We start from the raw sequence: 18,178 nt of genomic DNA on the forward strand, positions 1-18,178 counted from the left end.
CAGATTACCCCAACTATAAAGTATGTGCAGAGGAGTTTTTACGTGACTGAGCCTGAGTCGTAGAATAAATCATGAATTGAAATTGGTTGTCAGTATTATGTAGAAAAATGCACAATGCATGCATTGATAAATTTCCACCACAAGGTCAGTGGTTAGAATAAAACATATACAATGTATTTCATTTTCTTGCAAGTTGCTACTCATCTTCACCATAGATTATTCTGTAGTATAGTATCAATTCCACAAAACACTTATAGTCATTAAACCTGACAGAAATCTGATGTAAGTATGACTTTGCTTTCACGAACAACACACAAGCAAACCAACCAACCACCCAACCAATTATTCTCTCCTGTGCAGAAATCTATCATCAAGTATCTGTCGCAGACGGACAAGAAGTCTGAGCGATTCTTCAAGGTGTTCTACGACAGGATGCGGGATGCCCAGGCAGAAATCAAAGCCACTGTGACTGTGAACACAGGAGAAGGCATCGCTGGAAAGACAGTGGATGAGAAAGACACTGGGAACAAGGAAGTTGGGTTAGGAGGACACAACAGGAGGGGTAATTATTAGAGAATTATCCTTGCTTTTCATGTCATATAATATGTATGTATACTTTCTGTGCCTTATTCTTCTTAATACATTCATCATGATATTTTCCTTTGTATTTAGGTTTGAAAGATATCTTCAAAATGATTTTAATATAAAGGTCACTCTTGCACTTTGCCAAAAGTCTTTTTTTTTTAAGTAGTTCATATGTCTATTTTCAGCTGTCTGTGTGCCCAAACATAGACTGGTATTCACTAAATTCATGTATTCCTTTTTGTCTTTTATTTCAGGTAAAGACAAAGCTCACTGCCTTTTCATGTTTTTGGGAAGAAATTTCAGGTTATTACACCCAAAGCTTAGTTGAAACCAGTCTAGTACTGCAGAAAGTGCAGGAATTTAATGGGGATGGAAAAGACTAATTCTAAAGTTTCTGTATACCCTGGCTTCACCCCCTGCTCCACCCCTTCCCCACCTCTGCTCCACCCCTGCACTACCCTTGCCCCACCCCTGCCTCACTTCTCTCTCACCCCTGCTTCGCCCCTTCCCTCTCCCCACAGTACGCATGGTGAACGGCTCCATCAGCGACGACCTCAAGGAGCAGCTAGTAGACGCTGCCCTGCACACCAGCAAGGCCTTCGCTGCCCTGCGCCGGGGGCGGGATGACTCCTTGGGCGAACGGGGCGGCGGCCTGGGGGGCATGTCCGGTATGGAGGCCCTGGGTCAGGTGGACAAAGGCAAGGAAGACGAGAAGGGCCTGATGAGCCCCGAGGTGACCATCATGCAGCCCATCCTTCGCTTCCTGCAGCTACTCTGCGAGAATCACAATCGGGACCTACAGGTGGGTGAGATGGGAGGCTTCCTCCCTGAACCTCCTCCAGGGCTGTCAGTCTCTGGGAGGGGTCCCTTTGAAATCATGGCAACCAGATCACAATAGACTTCAGAGTCACAGGGTGTTGCTTGTAAAATGATAGAGCACAATTATGTTTGTTCTGCTTGTTTTCTGTTTTGTTTCTTCCTTATAAGTCAACATCTATACTGTCTGTATTATAAATGCAGTATAGTTGAATCATGAATCAGAATTTATGACTACTGCTGACTGCTCTTAAATTTTTTTAACTCAAAAACATATCTTACAATCAATATCAATGAAAACTGTTTCACTTTGGTAATATTGTACAGTGATTTATTGTTTGTAGAAGAATTAGTACCACTGTCGATATGATTTTGTCTGTTGTCAATTAAGTACAGTTTTGTTACCATATGTGAAACAACTTGTATCTGTGCTGGCTGTGTGCAGTTGTTGTGCCCTTCTGTAAAGCCAAAGATGTATTCCATGTTGTGAATAAAAGATTAGGACTGTTGGGAACAGAATGAAAAAGACCAACATACATCTCTTTGCAGTACCAATGTCACTCCCAAGCATAGATACACCATAGCCACCTATGTAGTTCACATGCTTTCATATTACATCAAACAACAGAAGTCAGACTGGTGGTAGTTTCCAAAGAAGTATAATCAGCAGGTATCTGCAAGTGTAAATCGATAAATACTGTGACGACTTGTTGTTGTCCCACTAGAATTTCCTGAGGCACCAGAACAACAAGACCAACTACAACCTGGTGAGCGAGACCCTCCAGTTCCTGGACTGTATCTGTGGGAGCACCACGGGAGGACTAGGTCTTCTTGGACTGTACATCAATGAGAAGAACAGTGAGCTGATCAACCAGACTCTGGAGAGTTTAACTGAGTACTGCCAGGGACCTTGTCATGAAAACCAGGTGAGAGAGAGAGTTTTAACCCGTTGAGGACGGACTGATTTTGCTATAACACGCATTTCCCATAGACACCTGCGGGAGTATACTTTGGATTAGTCTTCAATGGTTTAATCTTGACCAGTAAAATGAGAAAGTGATTGCCCTCCAACATGGTTTGGCCCCAGGTATCAACCAGGTGCATTGGGCCATATGACAAGAAGGGGAATGAAAAATGTGTATATCTGTTGCATAGACACATGTTTATCTGGGAAATTATGTTGATAAGAGTTATACACTTGAAAAACTACGCTAAAATGTATGATATTCTTTTTTTTTTCTTTTTTTTTTTAGATTGAGAGATACAGTTGTAGATAAAATCAGTAAGATTAGATTTTCTTCTTGCAGCATTGACTGTAGAAGCTAGATATCTGATTGTGATTCACTTGGCCTCTTTAGTCCCATATGCAGAGACTCCAACCCAAAGCACCTTCTGATCTGGAGATTCTCCCGCCTGAAACCCGTAGCAAACGGGAGACTCGAAGTTGAAGTGCACGAAGCGCGAAGTTCCTAGATTTCTAGATGCTCTCTGGTGCTATCTAACGCTTTTTTTTTTTTCAACGTACGATAGCAATAAAGTAAGAAATCCTTTCCAACGGGAGACACAGAGCCCGGGCGGGAGAAATTAAATCTCAAGCGGGAGAATGGGAGATTTTGCAAAAATGGGTTTTCCGCGGGAGATCTCCCGTCGAAAACGGGAGAGTTGGAGTCTCTGCATGTGTCAAGGTGTATGTCCCTATTGAATATGTATCCATTGTTCTTCCCTCCCTACAGAACTGCATAGCAAACCATGAGTCCAATGGCCTGGACATCATCACAGCTCTCATACTCAATGATATCAACCCCCTCGGCAAACACCGCATGGACCTTGTCCTCAAGCTCAAGGTCAGAGGTCACATCACTCTAACCCTAGACTCTTTCAAGGCTGTAGTATGTCGCAGTTTATTATTGGTTAATCCACTATTGTTTATGCGGTTAATCTTTTTCAGTTTTTCTTCTAATGACAGCATGACAAGTTTCTAGTCAATCTATTGAGAAAAGAGTTGATTCTGTCTAAGTTTAGGGGGCATATTTGCATTGTTGCTCTGTCAGGCAAGCCCAAGGGGAATCTCAGACAAGCTAAATGTACATCGTATATTTCATTGACAAATGCCATATACCCTGAACTTTGCATAAGAATTGAATATACTATCGTAACAATCAATTGTTAATCAATTTTTTAATCAATGCCCATCATGCCAAAAGGGAAAACGTTTTTATTTCATTATCCATTAATGATGGGTTGCATAAAAAGTTGACGTCTGTGCGTACACAATAATCATCATACACATTCCATCCCTTGTCCTTATGACCAATAATGTGTAATCATATACAGTTGTATCTGTGAGATTGGTTGGCTGACGGCTGGAAAAGTTGGTCGAATCATTAAAAATATCCAATAAAAGTCTGTTTCTCATGATTACAGAACAATGCATCCAAGCTGCTGCTGGCCATAATGGAGAGTAGACATGACAGTGAGAATGCAGAGAGGATCCTACTGAACCTCAGCCCCAAGCAGCTGGTGAGTTCACCTTTCTGGTTTCCCTCTCTTCTTGCGGACAGGGAAGAGAGGAAATCTACCACTACAGCAATAATAGCCACAACAACAAAAACAGCAATAGTAGCAACAGCAGCGACAAGGATATCAGGAGCAAAAAACAACAGCAACAACACCAACAATAAGACCAGCAATGATAACACCAGCATCAACATCAGCAGCAATAACAATAACAAACAGTATCAACAACAGCAGCCAACAATGCCAGGAGTGACAATAACAATAAAAACAAACAAAGTTGTAGTGCCACCTGAACTCTATTCAGGCTATATCATGTACACTAGACCTACTTATCATACACCAGTCTCCCAAGGCAACTGATGATTCTATATTGACGATAGTTTCAGTGGACTGATGTGTCTGTTTTATGTACTGGAACTAAGGTCCATTTTCTTTTTAAAGCAAAAGAAAATGAAGTTATTTGATTTGTGTGTGTGTGTATCTGTGTGTGATGGTCAATCACTCTGTGACGCATTTTGTCACATAGTCCTATTTTGTCAACTGCGTACATGTTTTCTCCCCTCAATTCTTCATGTTTTAAAAGCTAATGAGTGTATGACCTCATGGCTGCAATCCTTCCTCTGTGTGTGGGAAGAATGGAATTGACTTTTTGCTTCTTCTGACCTTTGCTTCTGAAAGGTGGAAGTGATGAAGCAGGCGTATCAGCAGGAAGAGGTGGAGAGGGACGAGGAAGAGGACATCGGGGATGACGATGATGAGGATGCGACCTCGCCGAGGGAGGTCGGCCACAACATCTACATCTTAGCGCACCAGGTAATCAGTGATGGATGCTCTTGCATTAAGGGTATTTTATGATATATACTGCAAAATCAGAAATGCTGGCGTGCATGAAACTTTCACAAGGAGCCAAGATTCGCGAAAGTAAAATGCATGCCACAGTGTTTGTTTACACAATGCATTGAATGCCAGTGGCGATTCGCAAAAGTTTCATGCCGCGAAAAAGGCTGTCAGCTCCAATTCGTGAAAGTCTCATGCCACAAACGTTTCTGGTGTAACAGTAATCAGTAAGTAAAAATTCCTGTGGAATTTTGCGAATTTAGCGTTATGGTTGGGTGTGAAATAGCTTTGTGGTGACTGTCTAAATTATCTGTTTGAGACATACTGTACAGTGCACTCCCGTTACAACGAACACGGTTATAACGAAATTTCGTTGTAACGAAGTAAATCTTCTGGTCCCAAAATTATCACCATTAAAGTCTATGGTACAAAATTCGTTTATAACGAACACGGTTATAGCGAAATTTCCGTTATAACGAAGTCTTTCCCGAGCGCCACAGACAAAGAAAAACAAAGAAATGTGCTCCGTTATAACGAAATGCGAATTGCTTTCGAAAATACGTAGCGGAACAAGCATTTATTGTGTCTCTGCACGGGTAAACGCTTCACACCACTGTGTGTTCGCTCCTTGTGTCACGCACAGTTTCTGAGGGGAACTTGCGTTTATTATTGTAATACAGTTATCCAATCACATTTCACATAGCTGTGCAGTGTATGATGAGTATTTAGCAAACAGAATATGATATATATATACGTGGTTTCCTTGTTTTCGTTATATATGGCATTTGTTCGCTTATAACGAAATTTCGTTATAACGAAAGAAAACTGCCGGTCCCGAGCATTTCGTTATAACGGGAGTGCACTGTATCACCCAGCAGGATAAGATGTGCGCAGCAAAGACATTTATAGAGGAGAAATGAAAAGGGCTGACTATTTGAGGAGACAGGTTTTCTGACATTGTAGTCAGATTTCCTGAACAGAACTGACAAAATTTCAATATCTTAATAATTGTGCTGACTACATGTATCTCTTTGAAGCTTATCACCTGTAAGAATAATATGTTGATTAAGCAGAGAGGAAATGCTTTAGTATCAGGGACTGCAGATTTATAACATTGTAATCTTTGTGAATGGGACAGGCATATTGTATTTTGTATAATCTCCCCCCCCCCCCCCTCCCCACCACCACCAGCACCACAAACAGTGAAAGCCATACATGGTGCAAATGCATGAAAGTAAGAGAATGAATCAGTAGACAAATTAAAGAAAATCACAGGCAAGTTTGCTGTTTTATTTATCCTATGAGCAAAATCATCATTTGACTGTGGTAAACTCTGTAGCACCGTACAGTTGTGTGGATCACAGTTGTGTAATTCATATACACTACTAGGTATATTCAGGATTAAGAATTGAGGAGGAAACTAAATTTCCATATATGGGACTATTAAAACCCTGAATCTGTAAGTCTCAGTCTGAGTGGAACCATTCCTCTGCTACTTTTGAATGATTTCCACCCCAAATTCCAGCTGTCGCAGCACAACAAAGAGCTGCAGTCCATGCTAAAGCCGGCCAGCCCGTCGGACTTTGGTGACAAGGCTCTGGAGTACTATGCAAGCCACACGGCCCAGATTGAGGTGAGCACAACAATCTCTTTCTACGTTTCTCACATTTGAATTGTAAAGGGATGATGACATAACTATAAGTTGTGAAGATTCTAGCATGCGAGGGAAGATGAAAACAGTGCTAGTAGTCTTCTTTCTTTGCGCAGAATTTGTTCACATCAAAATATTAAATGACATACAACTGACACATTTTGTGACCATGATATTTTGGGAATCAGGACATCTACAATTTTGTAATTTTTTTGTTTTGTTTACTCTGCCATCAAGAACCATGCTGAGGGAATAGAAAATAGGTTTTATCAGATTTCAAGAAGCAAAGTTGACAATTTTCCATATTGAAGACAATCTACATTGCATTCTGTTATAGGACAGGGAAATTTGGCAGGTCGTTAATGTCTTGACCATTATAGTTCACCCACAAAATTCATCAAATTCAAGCCACTGTGATATTTTGTGTACAGCATTTTCATCCACTTAATACATGGTTCTTTGTCTGCCAATGCCATTGATAATCAATCATCACATGCTTATTTGTAAATGGTATTACTCATACACAACAATATTTTGCTCAGATTATTTTACAGCTCCTAAACAAATTCCTGTCCTTTCCTTGCAATCTTGACATCAGTTTTATATTTCTCTGTTAAACCATAGATTGTTCGGCAGGATCGCAACCTGGAGCGCATCGTGTTCCCCGTCCCTCAGGTGTGCGAGTACCTGACCACGGAGACCAAGACCAAAGTCTTCGTCACGGCAGAGCGGGACGAGCAGGGCAGCAAGGTGGCAGACTTCTTCGACCGGACGGAAGACATGTTCATGGAGATGCAATGGCAGAAGAAGCTAAGAGGTGAGTGATTGCAAAGACGCAGATGACATCTTCATGTGGACTCAATCGCTGCTTCCATGTCATGTGATAATACATAGTTGGAACAATCACACATTTGATGCATAAATGAATGCATTTTAAATTGATTTTTATGCTCTACATAATTTACTTGACATCCCATGGAGACATTCAAGAAAAAAAGAAATAAATTCTTTCATTTACAGTCAAATTTCAAGGCCAGATCAGGTCGAGTGACTTGCCTTACTTGGCAGCACTGAAAATGTGTAGACAGTGTATCAAAATCATATCTAACAAATAGGTTCAGCTGCTTTGCAATGCAGTGAACTGTTAACAAATATATATGGGACTATGTTACGAAATTTGACAAATGACAAGGGGCAAGAATAATCAGGTGTACATTTGTATGTAGGGAATTGTGTGCTGAAATATATCAGGTACTGAAAGATGAGGCATGGATGTACAGAGTATTGAGAATATGGATATTATGATCCAGACTGGTGGTGAGAGGTCAAGTAGGGAAATGTTATCAAGTTTACTGATGTATGTAGTTTCATAGTAGTGCCTTTTTTATGTCTTGCGTGACATGAGTTATAACTGTGCCATAGCTACTTTGATAATGTGATATTTCATAATATCCAAATATGCTGTGAGATGGGATTTGATTCTAGAGTATGGAAACAAAGCTTGTTACTGGTACATTCCTCAGTATTTCTGGCATTTGTTGAAATTTAGATTTTCCTTTTCCAAATGAGGAGCAACACAAAGAACAACACATTTTGATTTCTTTCCTTGTTTATTACAGCAAAGCAATTCCTGTTCCTAGCCAGCAGTAACATGTCCAACTGGAGCTACATCTGTTTCAACCTACTCATCCTCATCAACATCATTGTAGCCTTATTCTACCCCTTCAGGGATGGACCCCAGGGTAAGACATAGGAGATGCCAGACCACACCCCTATTTCCACCCCCCCCCCCCCCACCCTCTCAAACCCACAGATGAAAAAAATGAAAAACAGTTTGCTATTCCAGGCTGACCTTGAACTTTGACCTGCTGCTGTAGATGTATTGCTGGGTATTTCTCTGGAGGTCACTCTCTTCCTTGTATGTGCTTCAACAGGGACCAATGTGTCCTTCAATATTGGAGCTCTCTGTGCAACCCATGTAACAGTTTTATAGGAGACACCCAAAAGTGGTCATTGGTTCAGCTCATTTTAGCGTAGTATTAAAGATTTTGTCACACAAGCTTCCTTCTTGCTTTAGTCATAAAGCCACCAGACATTAGCCATGAAAACCCTCTGTGATTTGCCTGTAAGAGTAGTGATTCATTGAAAAAAATTCAAATGGCATACCAGCCACCCTTGACCATAAATCAAAATGCGAAGGTGTAGTGTATTTAATGAGTAATATGTTTGTTTGTCTATTCTTGCTCCAGTGACACATTACTATTCGTTTACTGCATTTATTGGACACATTTTGCTGGGTCCAAAACTCTTGAAGGTTACAATTGTCTGCCTACTCTTTGCCAGCCATTTGTTGTATCGTCACTGTACACGTATTGTACATACATTTCTTCAAGTTGTGAGTTTTGAGTTGATTGTCAGGGATTAAGTGAGTACCAATGTGGTCATACCATTCTCACTCCCTTTGGTCCACTCCTCTCAGACCTGGACCCCCGTCTCTCCCGGCTAGTCTGGACCGTCATGTTCTTCTCCCTGGCGACCATCCTAGCCCTCCCCAAGCCCTCCGGTGTACGGACCTTCATCATCGCCTCGGTGCTCCAGATGATTCTGACGATAGGCGTCATCCCTACCCTGAGCTTCTTGGGGTTTATCAATGTGAGTTGGTACTTCACTCTTGTTTGATTTTTAACCCATTGTATGCTTCATTCATTGTAACAGCTCAGGATTTTTTTCCAGAGTAAGCTCTGCATGATGTTGAGTCCTGGCACCCATGGGTAAGTGATAGGTCAAATCCAAATATTGAGCTCAGTTTTGAAATTTGTTGGCTCACATTCTCCAATGAAGCCCACCTCATTTTTATGTTTGGTTGTATCATGAGAACAGTATTTCAGTGGAGGACCCCCTAGAAAATCCGTTTAGATCAATGTCAAATCCAAGACCACAACCAAAATGGTCACCATTTTAAGTTACATTATTGTTCCTGTTTTGTGTTTGTGTGTTGTTGTTGTTGTTTTTTTTTTCAAACTAGCCTGCCAACATGAAATCGATGGGTCTTGTACAATACAAGGTGTACAAGGTTTATACAAATACCTTGCATGTATCAGTGCTAAAGAAAAATGAAACAAAACAAATCAAAATTGCATTATGTATACTCCCTCGCCTTTATAAAACATGTAAATGTAAAATTAATGCATGAATTTTCAATGATCTTCGCTTGACACCCCCTCTCTCTCTCTCTCCCATCATCCTTAGCTCACCACAAAGGTGGTCTACATCCTCAGCTTCTTTGGTAATGGTGGTCTGATGAACAAACGCTTCAGTTACATCGTCACCAACCCAGAGGTGCTCTACCACCTATGGTATCTGACTATGTGTGCCCTGGGTACGGCTGTTGATCCTCTCTTCTACAGCGTCCTGGTGAGTCTGACTTTCAGGCATTGTATTCTGGTTGCAGAATTGCCCGTGTTTGTTCATGAAAAAAAAAATGGATGCATGGACCGCCTAGCAAACTGTAGACTGATCACAAGAACATGCACACAATGTTACAGTATAAACATGCCCTGAGGGCAGTGTGCGACATCCCTTATGGCTAGGATTATAGATGCTCTCTGATGCTATCATAGCCTTTTTTTTAAAATCATATATGACACAAGTACAACATACATGTAAAAGTGGTATGATGCAGTGATAAAGATTATAACTATTTTTATTTGAATTTAGATGTTTTAATTGGGTTTTACATGTAGTTGGGTGGAAAAATGCTAAAATTTAAGTGGGAGAAAATGCATCTTGAGCAGGAGACACATACAGTTGTATCTAGGGTAGGAGAAATTCAAAAGCATGTGGGAGATGGAGAGAGTTTGCCAAAAGGCGTCAAAGTGGGAGAGTTGAAGTCTTTGTAGATGTGGACTGTATTGTCAAAACACAAGATTCACTTCTCTACCGATTCATCATTTCTTGTCTCCATGGCAACAGATGCTGGATGTTGTGTACCAGGAGGAGACACTCCTCAACGTGATACGGTCAGTGACACGCAACTTCCGGTCCATCGCCCTGACAACGGTCCTGGCTCTCATCCTGGTCTATCTCTTCTCCATCATCGGGTACCTCACCTTCAGGGACGACTTTGTCATCTCCGTCGATTCCAGGGCTGGTAATTTATCTAACCCATTATCTTCTAGAAGAACCTTTGATAGGCCATAGCAGATAGGGCTTTCAAATTCTGTAGGGAAAGGGTTAAAAGCAACTACAGTGATCAGACACACATACATTGTTAAGTCTCTTTTTAGCCGATTACTTGAAAACAAATACTCCAAATATGCAAGACACAAGATGAGATCAACTGAAACAAAAATAAAAATAAAACTAGAGGCCATCTTGAAAATAGTGAAAAGAAAGAGAGGAAAATGAGTTATGTTTAGTCACTGAATAGACATTGAATTGAAAGGTATTGATGCCAAGTTTTAGGAAATGCATGAATGGTCACATGTTATACTGCATCACTTCAGATAACGCCATGCAATGTTGTTGGTAAATATCACGCTATTTCTCTCTGCCAGCATATTAAAGCCAAGAATTTAATCCTTTCAGCTTTTTACCTGTTTCTTTTGTTGCCCTTTCTCTTTTTGTTTTCATTTTATTTGTTAAGTTAAGAATTCAGTTTTGTTTATATGATAATACTTCCATAATGATAAAGGTTTTATTTTGATGTTAATGTTGATTAAGATTTGCACTATTGTGTTTTTGTGTGTTGCATTATTAGCATATACAATGTATGTACCATAATCTATTTTGTTTGTCTCTTGACACAATGTTGAAGGTTTTGTAAATGTATGGCAAGGACCCCTTTGAAAATCAGCTCTAGCTATGGCTGAAAAGGCAATCCTTCTCATGAATTGAGAATTAATAAATTGTATAAATTAATTGATAGATTTATTGCTTGTTTGATTGCTTGCAGCAGCAGTTGGGGCTAGTGGGACTACACAACCTGTCCCTGAGGGACCGCCACCCACGTGTCCAGCGGGAGGGAACTGTAGTGATCCCAGTGGCCCCGCCCACAATCCATACACCTCAACACCAGGAGGTAAGATTAGTTGATTATGATTGAGGATTTGGACAAAAATTGAAATGAAGAGTGATTGTACCTAGTACGGTACATGCCCTACCCATAGTAGCAAGGGTCCAACCACACATGCTATGTTTTTGCCATATTAAAAAGGTTTTACTTTTTCAAGTAAAGAATTGTAACTTATTAGATAAAAGAAAAAAAAATCGCTCTGTATCTGATATAAGCTAGTATGCTCAATTTTTGTATTATTTCATTCGCTAAAATGTATTTTCCTAAATACAATGTATTTGGCCACAAAGAATCTGTGACCATACACATAGCGTATAAGCCTGAGGAAGTCTGTATAAAAAGGATGTTATAGCAGTATGTCCTTAATAATTATTAGCTTGAGTTCAAATTTACCTCATCTGATATCACAAAAGGCTGAACCAGATAATGTGTGTTAGTATGGGCAACATTTATTGAGATCAGGGACAAAACCTTCCCCTTTTTCCACGAACAGTGGATGGTGCAGTAATATCTAACAGACGTCATAATGATTGAGTACCATGTAATCATATTTTCACTCAGCATCGAATGGCCATCCTTCAGCTCACATGGCATGTCCAAGCCAAGTTATTAAAGTCCAGTAATTTGTATGGTCGAGGCAGCTGCTGACAGTATTGTAACCTGCCCGGTGATATTACAACTCTTCCCTAGAAACGTCCGTTGCCGTTGGTGACGAGGAGGAAGGGGAGGAGGAGAGGTTCTGTGACACGTTGATCATGTGCATCGTCACCACACTCAACCACGGTGTGCGGAGCGGAGGAGGAATCGGGGACGTACTCAGGAGCCCGTCTAGTGATGTAAGTAGTGGGGGGTTGACACTTTGTTGTTAGTGATTCACAGTCCAGGATAGATAGTGAAATCATTGAAAAGAATGGAAATGAACATCCATTTAAAAAAAAATCAGAAAAGCTAAAGAGTAAAAATAAGAAATAAAACCCTCCAAGCTGGTTGACATTAAAGGACAAGTTCACCTTCATACACATAAGGATTGAGAGAATGCAACAATATTAGTAGAACACATCAGTGAAAGTTTGAGGAAAATTGGACAATCGATGCAAAAGTCATGAATTTTTAAAATTTTTGTGTTGGAACCGCTGGATGAGGAGACTACTAAAGCTTGTGAGTCATATGCGTACAACAGTATAAAGAAAATGTAAAAGAAAATTCAACATATTTTCACTTTTCTCGCATAATAAAAGAGCACTTGACTTGCCTCTTTCTAAAGGCAGGGGGAATAATATTACCCATAACATTTGTCGGTAACGAGTCAGGGGAATGTGTACTTTTTTCAAAAGATGGAATTTTGTGAAATTCTCTTTATATTTTCCTTATATTGTTGTACGCATGTGACATCTCAGTTATTCATACACTGCAGTAGTCTTCTCATCCAGCGGTTACTGCAAAAAAACTTCAAAAATTCATAACTTTTGAACGGATTGTCTGATTTTCCTCAAACTTTCAATGATGTGTTCTACTAATATTGCTACATTCTCTCAATCCTTATGTTTATGAAGGTGAACTTGTCCTTTAATAAGAATTGAGGTAACTATTTTGAAATCTAGTATCAAACTCCAAAGCCTTGTAGAGGGAAGAAAGAAAGGTGTCACATGATATCTGTAATTTGCCTTTAATTTTTGGAGTGACCTTCCAGTTATAAGAATGTAGGGTGTTCTCTGTTAGGTTAATGTTGCATGGAGACAATGATCTATAAGTTATTTGTATGCCAGATAAAAGAGTGTCAGTTGAATTAAGCCTGTTTAATGTAATTTCTGAAAATTTTGCATTATTTTGCAAAGTAGATCTACTATCTTTGTCCTTCCCATGTCACAAAGAAAATCCTAAAGGTCTACATTAGGTTGATATTCTATGTAGGCCCTGCAGTTCAGAGGAAAAACCAAGAGAGAAACAAACGATGTACACAAGGTTTTACTGAGTATTGATATTATGTGACGTGTACAATCTACTGTACCTGTCATCTGCATTGCTATACATACGAAACTCCATAACACGAGGATTGGTACTTTCAATGAACTTTATAAATTTTCTGGTCTTTGAAAAATGTGCTTCATACAAAAGAGTGTGATTATTTTTGGTAAATAGAATGATAGAAATGGTGTATAAGCCAGAGTGGACATTCAGTGTGTGAACATTGCACACAATAGGTTAGCATTGTGTGGTTCATTGTTTTGAAAGGTGCAGATTTGTACCACACTGAGTTATGAATACCTGTGAAGCCCAATTATCGTAATCATAATTCTGCCCTTTTTTTGACATCGCTGCAATAGGAGGCGTGGTTCCTTGGCAGGGTATTCTACGACCTCGCCTTCTTCTTCGTGGTCATCATCATTGTCCTCAACCTCATCTTTGGTGTCATCATCGACACATTTGCCGACCTGAGGAGCGAGAAGCAGCAGAAGGATGAGATTCTCAGGAACACGTGCTTCATATGTGGTGAGCGAAACACTCGGGAGGGGCTGACAGTTAATTCCAGCTAGACCCCTTACAAAATGAACAGGATTAATCTACAGATGTATTGAAGAATTTGGAAGATTGGTACAGATGATCAGGGGTGCATCCAGGAATTTCATAAAGAGGGGGTGCCTTTACAAAATTAAAGGGGGAGGGGGCACACGCACCCCTCCCCCATTTTTTTCTTATTTCTTTTGTTTTAACAAAAAATAAGGGGGGGGGGGGGAGGCGTGCGCCCGGTGCGCTCCCCCCTGGATCCGCCACTGGATGATAGATCGTTAGTGGTAATTTGAGTCATTGATGATAGCTATCAGATATTCCCTGATGACTGTGCTACAGTAAATGACTTTGGCATACTTTGGTTATGGCGCCTACTGCTGGTGCAGGTGCTCATTCATAGTTTTCATATTTGCCGATATCATCTTCCATCTTATTCAAGAATGGTCTGAAATGGTATTGAAAGTGACTCAAACATTGATTTAAATCACATGTGCTGGTCAAAAGAAAACAAGCGGAGATATTGAACAAAAGTATTGGTGGATGTGTGATGTTATTTAAAAGAACATGTGTTGTGTTCAATATGCATATGTTTGATAACCAGAAGAACAATTAAGTTGATACTGGCAGTGCTCAATGTGTACAATTACAGCCAGATACCTTTCTACCGTGAACATGTGCCAGTGTAGTGGGGATCTCTCCAGTGAATGGACCAATGTAATCCCCCCTTTGAAATAAATACCACATTATTTGGTTGAGAACTTAGCATCTTGCCAGAGCCACCTTGTGTAGTGCCATCTGATGTATGTGTGGGCTATGGACTGACATACAAGTCCGGTCTTCTCATTCTCCCCCCCCCCCCCACCCCGTACTTTGCAGGCCTCAATAGGGCCTCATTTGACAACAAGGCTGTGTCGTTTGAGGAGCACATCAAGGAGGAGCACAACATGTGGCACTACATGTACTTCATTGTGCTGGTCAAGGTCAAGGACCCAACGGAGTTCACCGGTCCTGAGAGTTATGTTTTCTCAATGATCAAGGTAACCAATACTGGTGCATCAGGCAGTAAAGACAGATTATAGCTAAAATTATATACTCTACACGCCATATACTTTGTGAGATTTTTATTTTTGTGAATTTGGTGAGTTGGGAGCTATTCACAAATTTAACAACACACGAAGATATTACACGCTGTTCCCAACACGAATATGACGTGCACAAACACATTTCTCTGATCATTAACTATACTTCACGATTGCAAATTCAACCACTCGCGAAATTGTTGGCAAAACCTAATTTGCGAAAAATTAGACTCGCTAAAATATGTGGCGTATACAGTATTGTGAAATACCATAGATTTTGAGAGTAGGATATTTCACGAGGTGTCATTTGTAAGACAGTTTTGGAAATGGCTAAATTAGTGATGGGAAACCAACAATGGAGTGAGGAATACATTTTTTCCTTTATTCAAAAGAGCAGGGTTAATAATTTCAAACCATTGTTTCCTCAGTGGTATGGAATGTCATAGGTACGTGTACTATGTGTTGACAGGTATACTTTGTATATGTGGACGAGTACACAGTATCTGCATATAAGTAGTTATCACTTTGCTATAAACAGCTATCTTATTGGATAATCTGTTGCAGAAAACAAACAGCTGAAAACTGCTTATCAAATAGTAGCAAACCAGCAGGATAAAATTGAAGACAATGAATGGCCTGTTTTGAAATACAGAAAGGCTCCATTCACGAAGAGTTGATATTAGAATATGTATTTTTTTATCAACACTGAAATTTATGCTGTGCGCCCAGCATCCTCAATGAAGCATATCTTCTAATTTTGAATTAAAACCTTGTGCGTGTCTTGTCCATGGCAGAAAAAGAACCTCGACTGGTTCCCCAGGATGCGGGCCATGTCGCTAGCAGCTGACGAGGGCGAGAGTGAGCAAAATGAGCTGAAAAACCTACAGGGCATGTTGGAGAGCACCACTAAACTGGTGCAGACACTGAGCTCACAGCTGGCTGAACTCAAGGACCAGGTGAGGCAAAGGAAAATCACAAACATTACATAATATGACGATGTTATGATAGTGCTTTAACCTTTTTTTAGTTCTGGCTCTCGGCTAAAAGTTGCCAAAATATTTCATTGGCATTCAGTAAATCCCTTAAACTTTAACCTTATTTATTGCAAGTTCGGTAGCTCCACTCTGGGATAACAATGCCTCAGTCCAAAAGGTAGACAATAGGGATTAGAGTATTGAGAGGTGTCTATTCACTAGCAAGTAGTTTCCATTCTTTGTTGCCAGTCAGTGAAGAAAGCTTTGGCAGATGTGGAAAAATGGCAAATAAATCACGGTAAGGGCTGGTGATTGCAACAATTATTCTTATTAATGTTTGAAAAATGCAGTCGTAAGAGTTTGTAAGTTGAAATCTACAAGTGGTCTCTCAAATCGCTCTTCTCCCAACCCAGATGACAGAACAGAGGAAGCAGAAACAGCGGATTGGACTCCTCAGCACCCCTGCGTTACCCTCCATGGGTCCACCCTAGCACCCCTGCATTACCCTCCATGGGTCCACCCTAACACCCCAATCCCACCTCCAGTGCCTGCCCCGCCCCTCTGTGTGGTCTTCGTCCTGCCCACCTCTGGCGGTGTGAAACTCTCGCCTTTGTGTTTGAATACCTCTGCTGTCGACCTTGCCGCGTGAATATTGCCTGTCGTACGCGTCCTGCCTCGAACTGTACGACGTGAGAATCCCAATGTGCCTGTCGTGCTTGTGGGCGTGGCCACGTTCTGCCGCCCTATATTCTCTGCTGATGAAATTTGTGGAAGATCTCCATGTGAAGTTACGATGCTGCCATTTTCTTCCCGTTTGTTAAGTAGAGTTCATGATTAATATCACTCTTCTACCAAATGAATGAGGATCGATGCAACGCTCCTATCACATAAATAAATGAATGTTAACCAAAAGCAATGATGTCAAGTTCACCAAGCTTATATCACAAACAACACTTTTTCCCCCCTGTCTTTTTGACACATGAAAACTTTAGGCATGGTTCATGTACAATGTTATGATTGGTTTTTTCCCTATGAGTGGAATCATGGGCCAATGTTGATAGATACATTGTACAAGTTTGCTGCTTAATTCTAGACTTCATATTTTCTCCCAGTCATTGACCAGAATCCCATCTCTGAAAAATATCCTGACAGCATTATATTTGAAACCAAACTGAGGAAATTTCATGTGTTTGTTTTTTTTCCATATCAGATATAAATGTATGTGACACATTACCTCTACTTTTATGCATAAACTAGAACAATAACAGGTGTACTATTGTTTTATTTGTTTGTTTGTTTCCATAAGATGGGCATTTCTGTCACTGTATGTTTCTGGGTAAATGTCATCAATTAAAATTAATAGTTCACTCAGATAACAGAGGGATTCAGCAGTCTCTGTGGCCAAGTCTGATATTAGTACGTAGTCATATTGCTCGAGAGTTGAATTGTGGTAGATGACTAGATCCAAGTTACACAGGCCTGTGCTGTTTTGCAGATGTCTGAGAAATAATATGGTGCTAACTTTTGTTCTGCTAATATGTTTTGTAGAACTTGGTCGTTTTTTTTTTCTTTCTCCTATTCCAACCTTGTTTCAGATCATAGTGGAGAAGTACAGTTGTAGTGATGATAACAATGTTGCGCCCCAAATGCTGTTTTTTTTTATCATGCAATATCACTTACCATAACACTAAGCTTTCAAATGTACATGTTGTTTGAACGTTTGTAACAGAACACTTTTTCTACTACTTGCAGCTACTTGCACTTCGTAAAAAAACAGATGAGTAACTTTTGTGTGATTTAGAATCAATTTGTCCCACTGATACTTTTTTTTTTCTCTGCCCTATTTGTTATACAACTGATGAGAAAAAAAAAGTTGTAGAAAGTCATTTATAAGAAGTCAATATATTTATGATGAGATCATGGTGTATAAAGACATAGAAAGATATAATGTAAGTATATGAAAATATCCACCTTCTAAAGTTATTAGAGGTTTATATCATAATCCTGATGATTTTGTAGATCGCGTATCACCCCAGGTGTGTTGTAATCATGTTCATAGATATTCATTGTTTGATACAATGTATTTGTCAAACCACACAGTTGGTTTGCATTCTTAACTTATGCAGATACAAAGGTG

General features: G+C 40.1%; 1 protein-coding gene across 1 annotated transcript in view; it reads left to right on the top strand.

The window, feature by feature from the left end:
* LOC139742940 (inositol 1,4,5-trisphosphate receptor-like) overlaps positions 1-16,703 on the top strand; it is a 146,872-nt gene extending 130,169 nt beyond the window's left edge. The window contains exons 36-53 of the mRNA XM_071653448.1: positions 361-562; positions 1,107-1,387; positions 2,127-2,327; positions 3,135-3,245; positions 3,826-3,921; positions 4,597-4,731; positions 6,281-6,388; positions 7,031-7,223; positions 8,026-8,148; positions 8,886-9,058; positions 9,656-9,820; positions 10,379-10,556; positions 11,361-11,486; positions 12,171-12,316; positions 13,805-13,970; positions 14,865-15,025; positions 15,862-16,023; positions 16,455-16,703. Of these exons, the coding sequence (XP_071509549.1) occupies positions 361-562; positions 1,107-1,387; positions 2,127-2,327; positions 3,135-3,245; positions 3,826-3,921; positions 4,597-4,731; positions 6,281-6,388; positions 7,031-7,223; positions 8,026-8,148; positions 8,886-9,058; positions 9,656-9,820; positions 10,379-10,556; positions 11,361-11,486; positions 12,171-12,316; positions 13,805-13,970; positions 14,865-15,025; positions 15,862-16,023; positions 16,455-16,532 (2,805 nt within the window). The 3' untranslated portion in view covers positions 16,533-16,703. The remainder of the gene's footprint in view (positions 1-360; positions 563-1,106; positions 1,388-2,126; positions 2,328-3,134; positions 3,246-3,825; positions 3,922-4,596; positions 4,732-6,280; positions 6,389-7,030; positions 7,224-8,025; positions 8,149-8,885; positions 9,059-9,655; positions 9,821-10,378; positions 10,557-11,360; positions 11,487-12,170; positions 12,317-13,804; positions 13,971-14,864; positions 15,026-15,861; positions 16,024-16,454) is intronic.
* The last annotated feature ends 1,475 nt before the right edge of the window (positions 16,704-18,178 follow it).

The sequence above is a fragment of the Diadema antillarum genome, unplaced genomic scaffold (genome assembly GCF_040938485.1).
Source record: "Diadema antillarum isolate AM-2024a unplaced genomic scaffold, OU_Dant_1.0 seq00001039_RagTag, whole genome shotgun sequence".
NCBI classification, from domain to species: Eukaryota; Metazoa; Echinodermata; class Echinoidea; order Diadematoida; family Diadematidae; genus Diadema; species Diadema antillarum.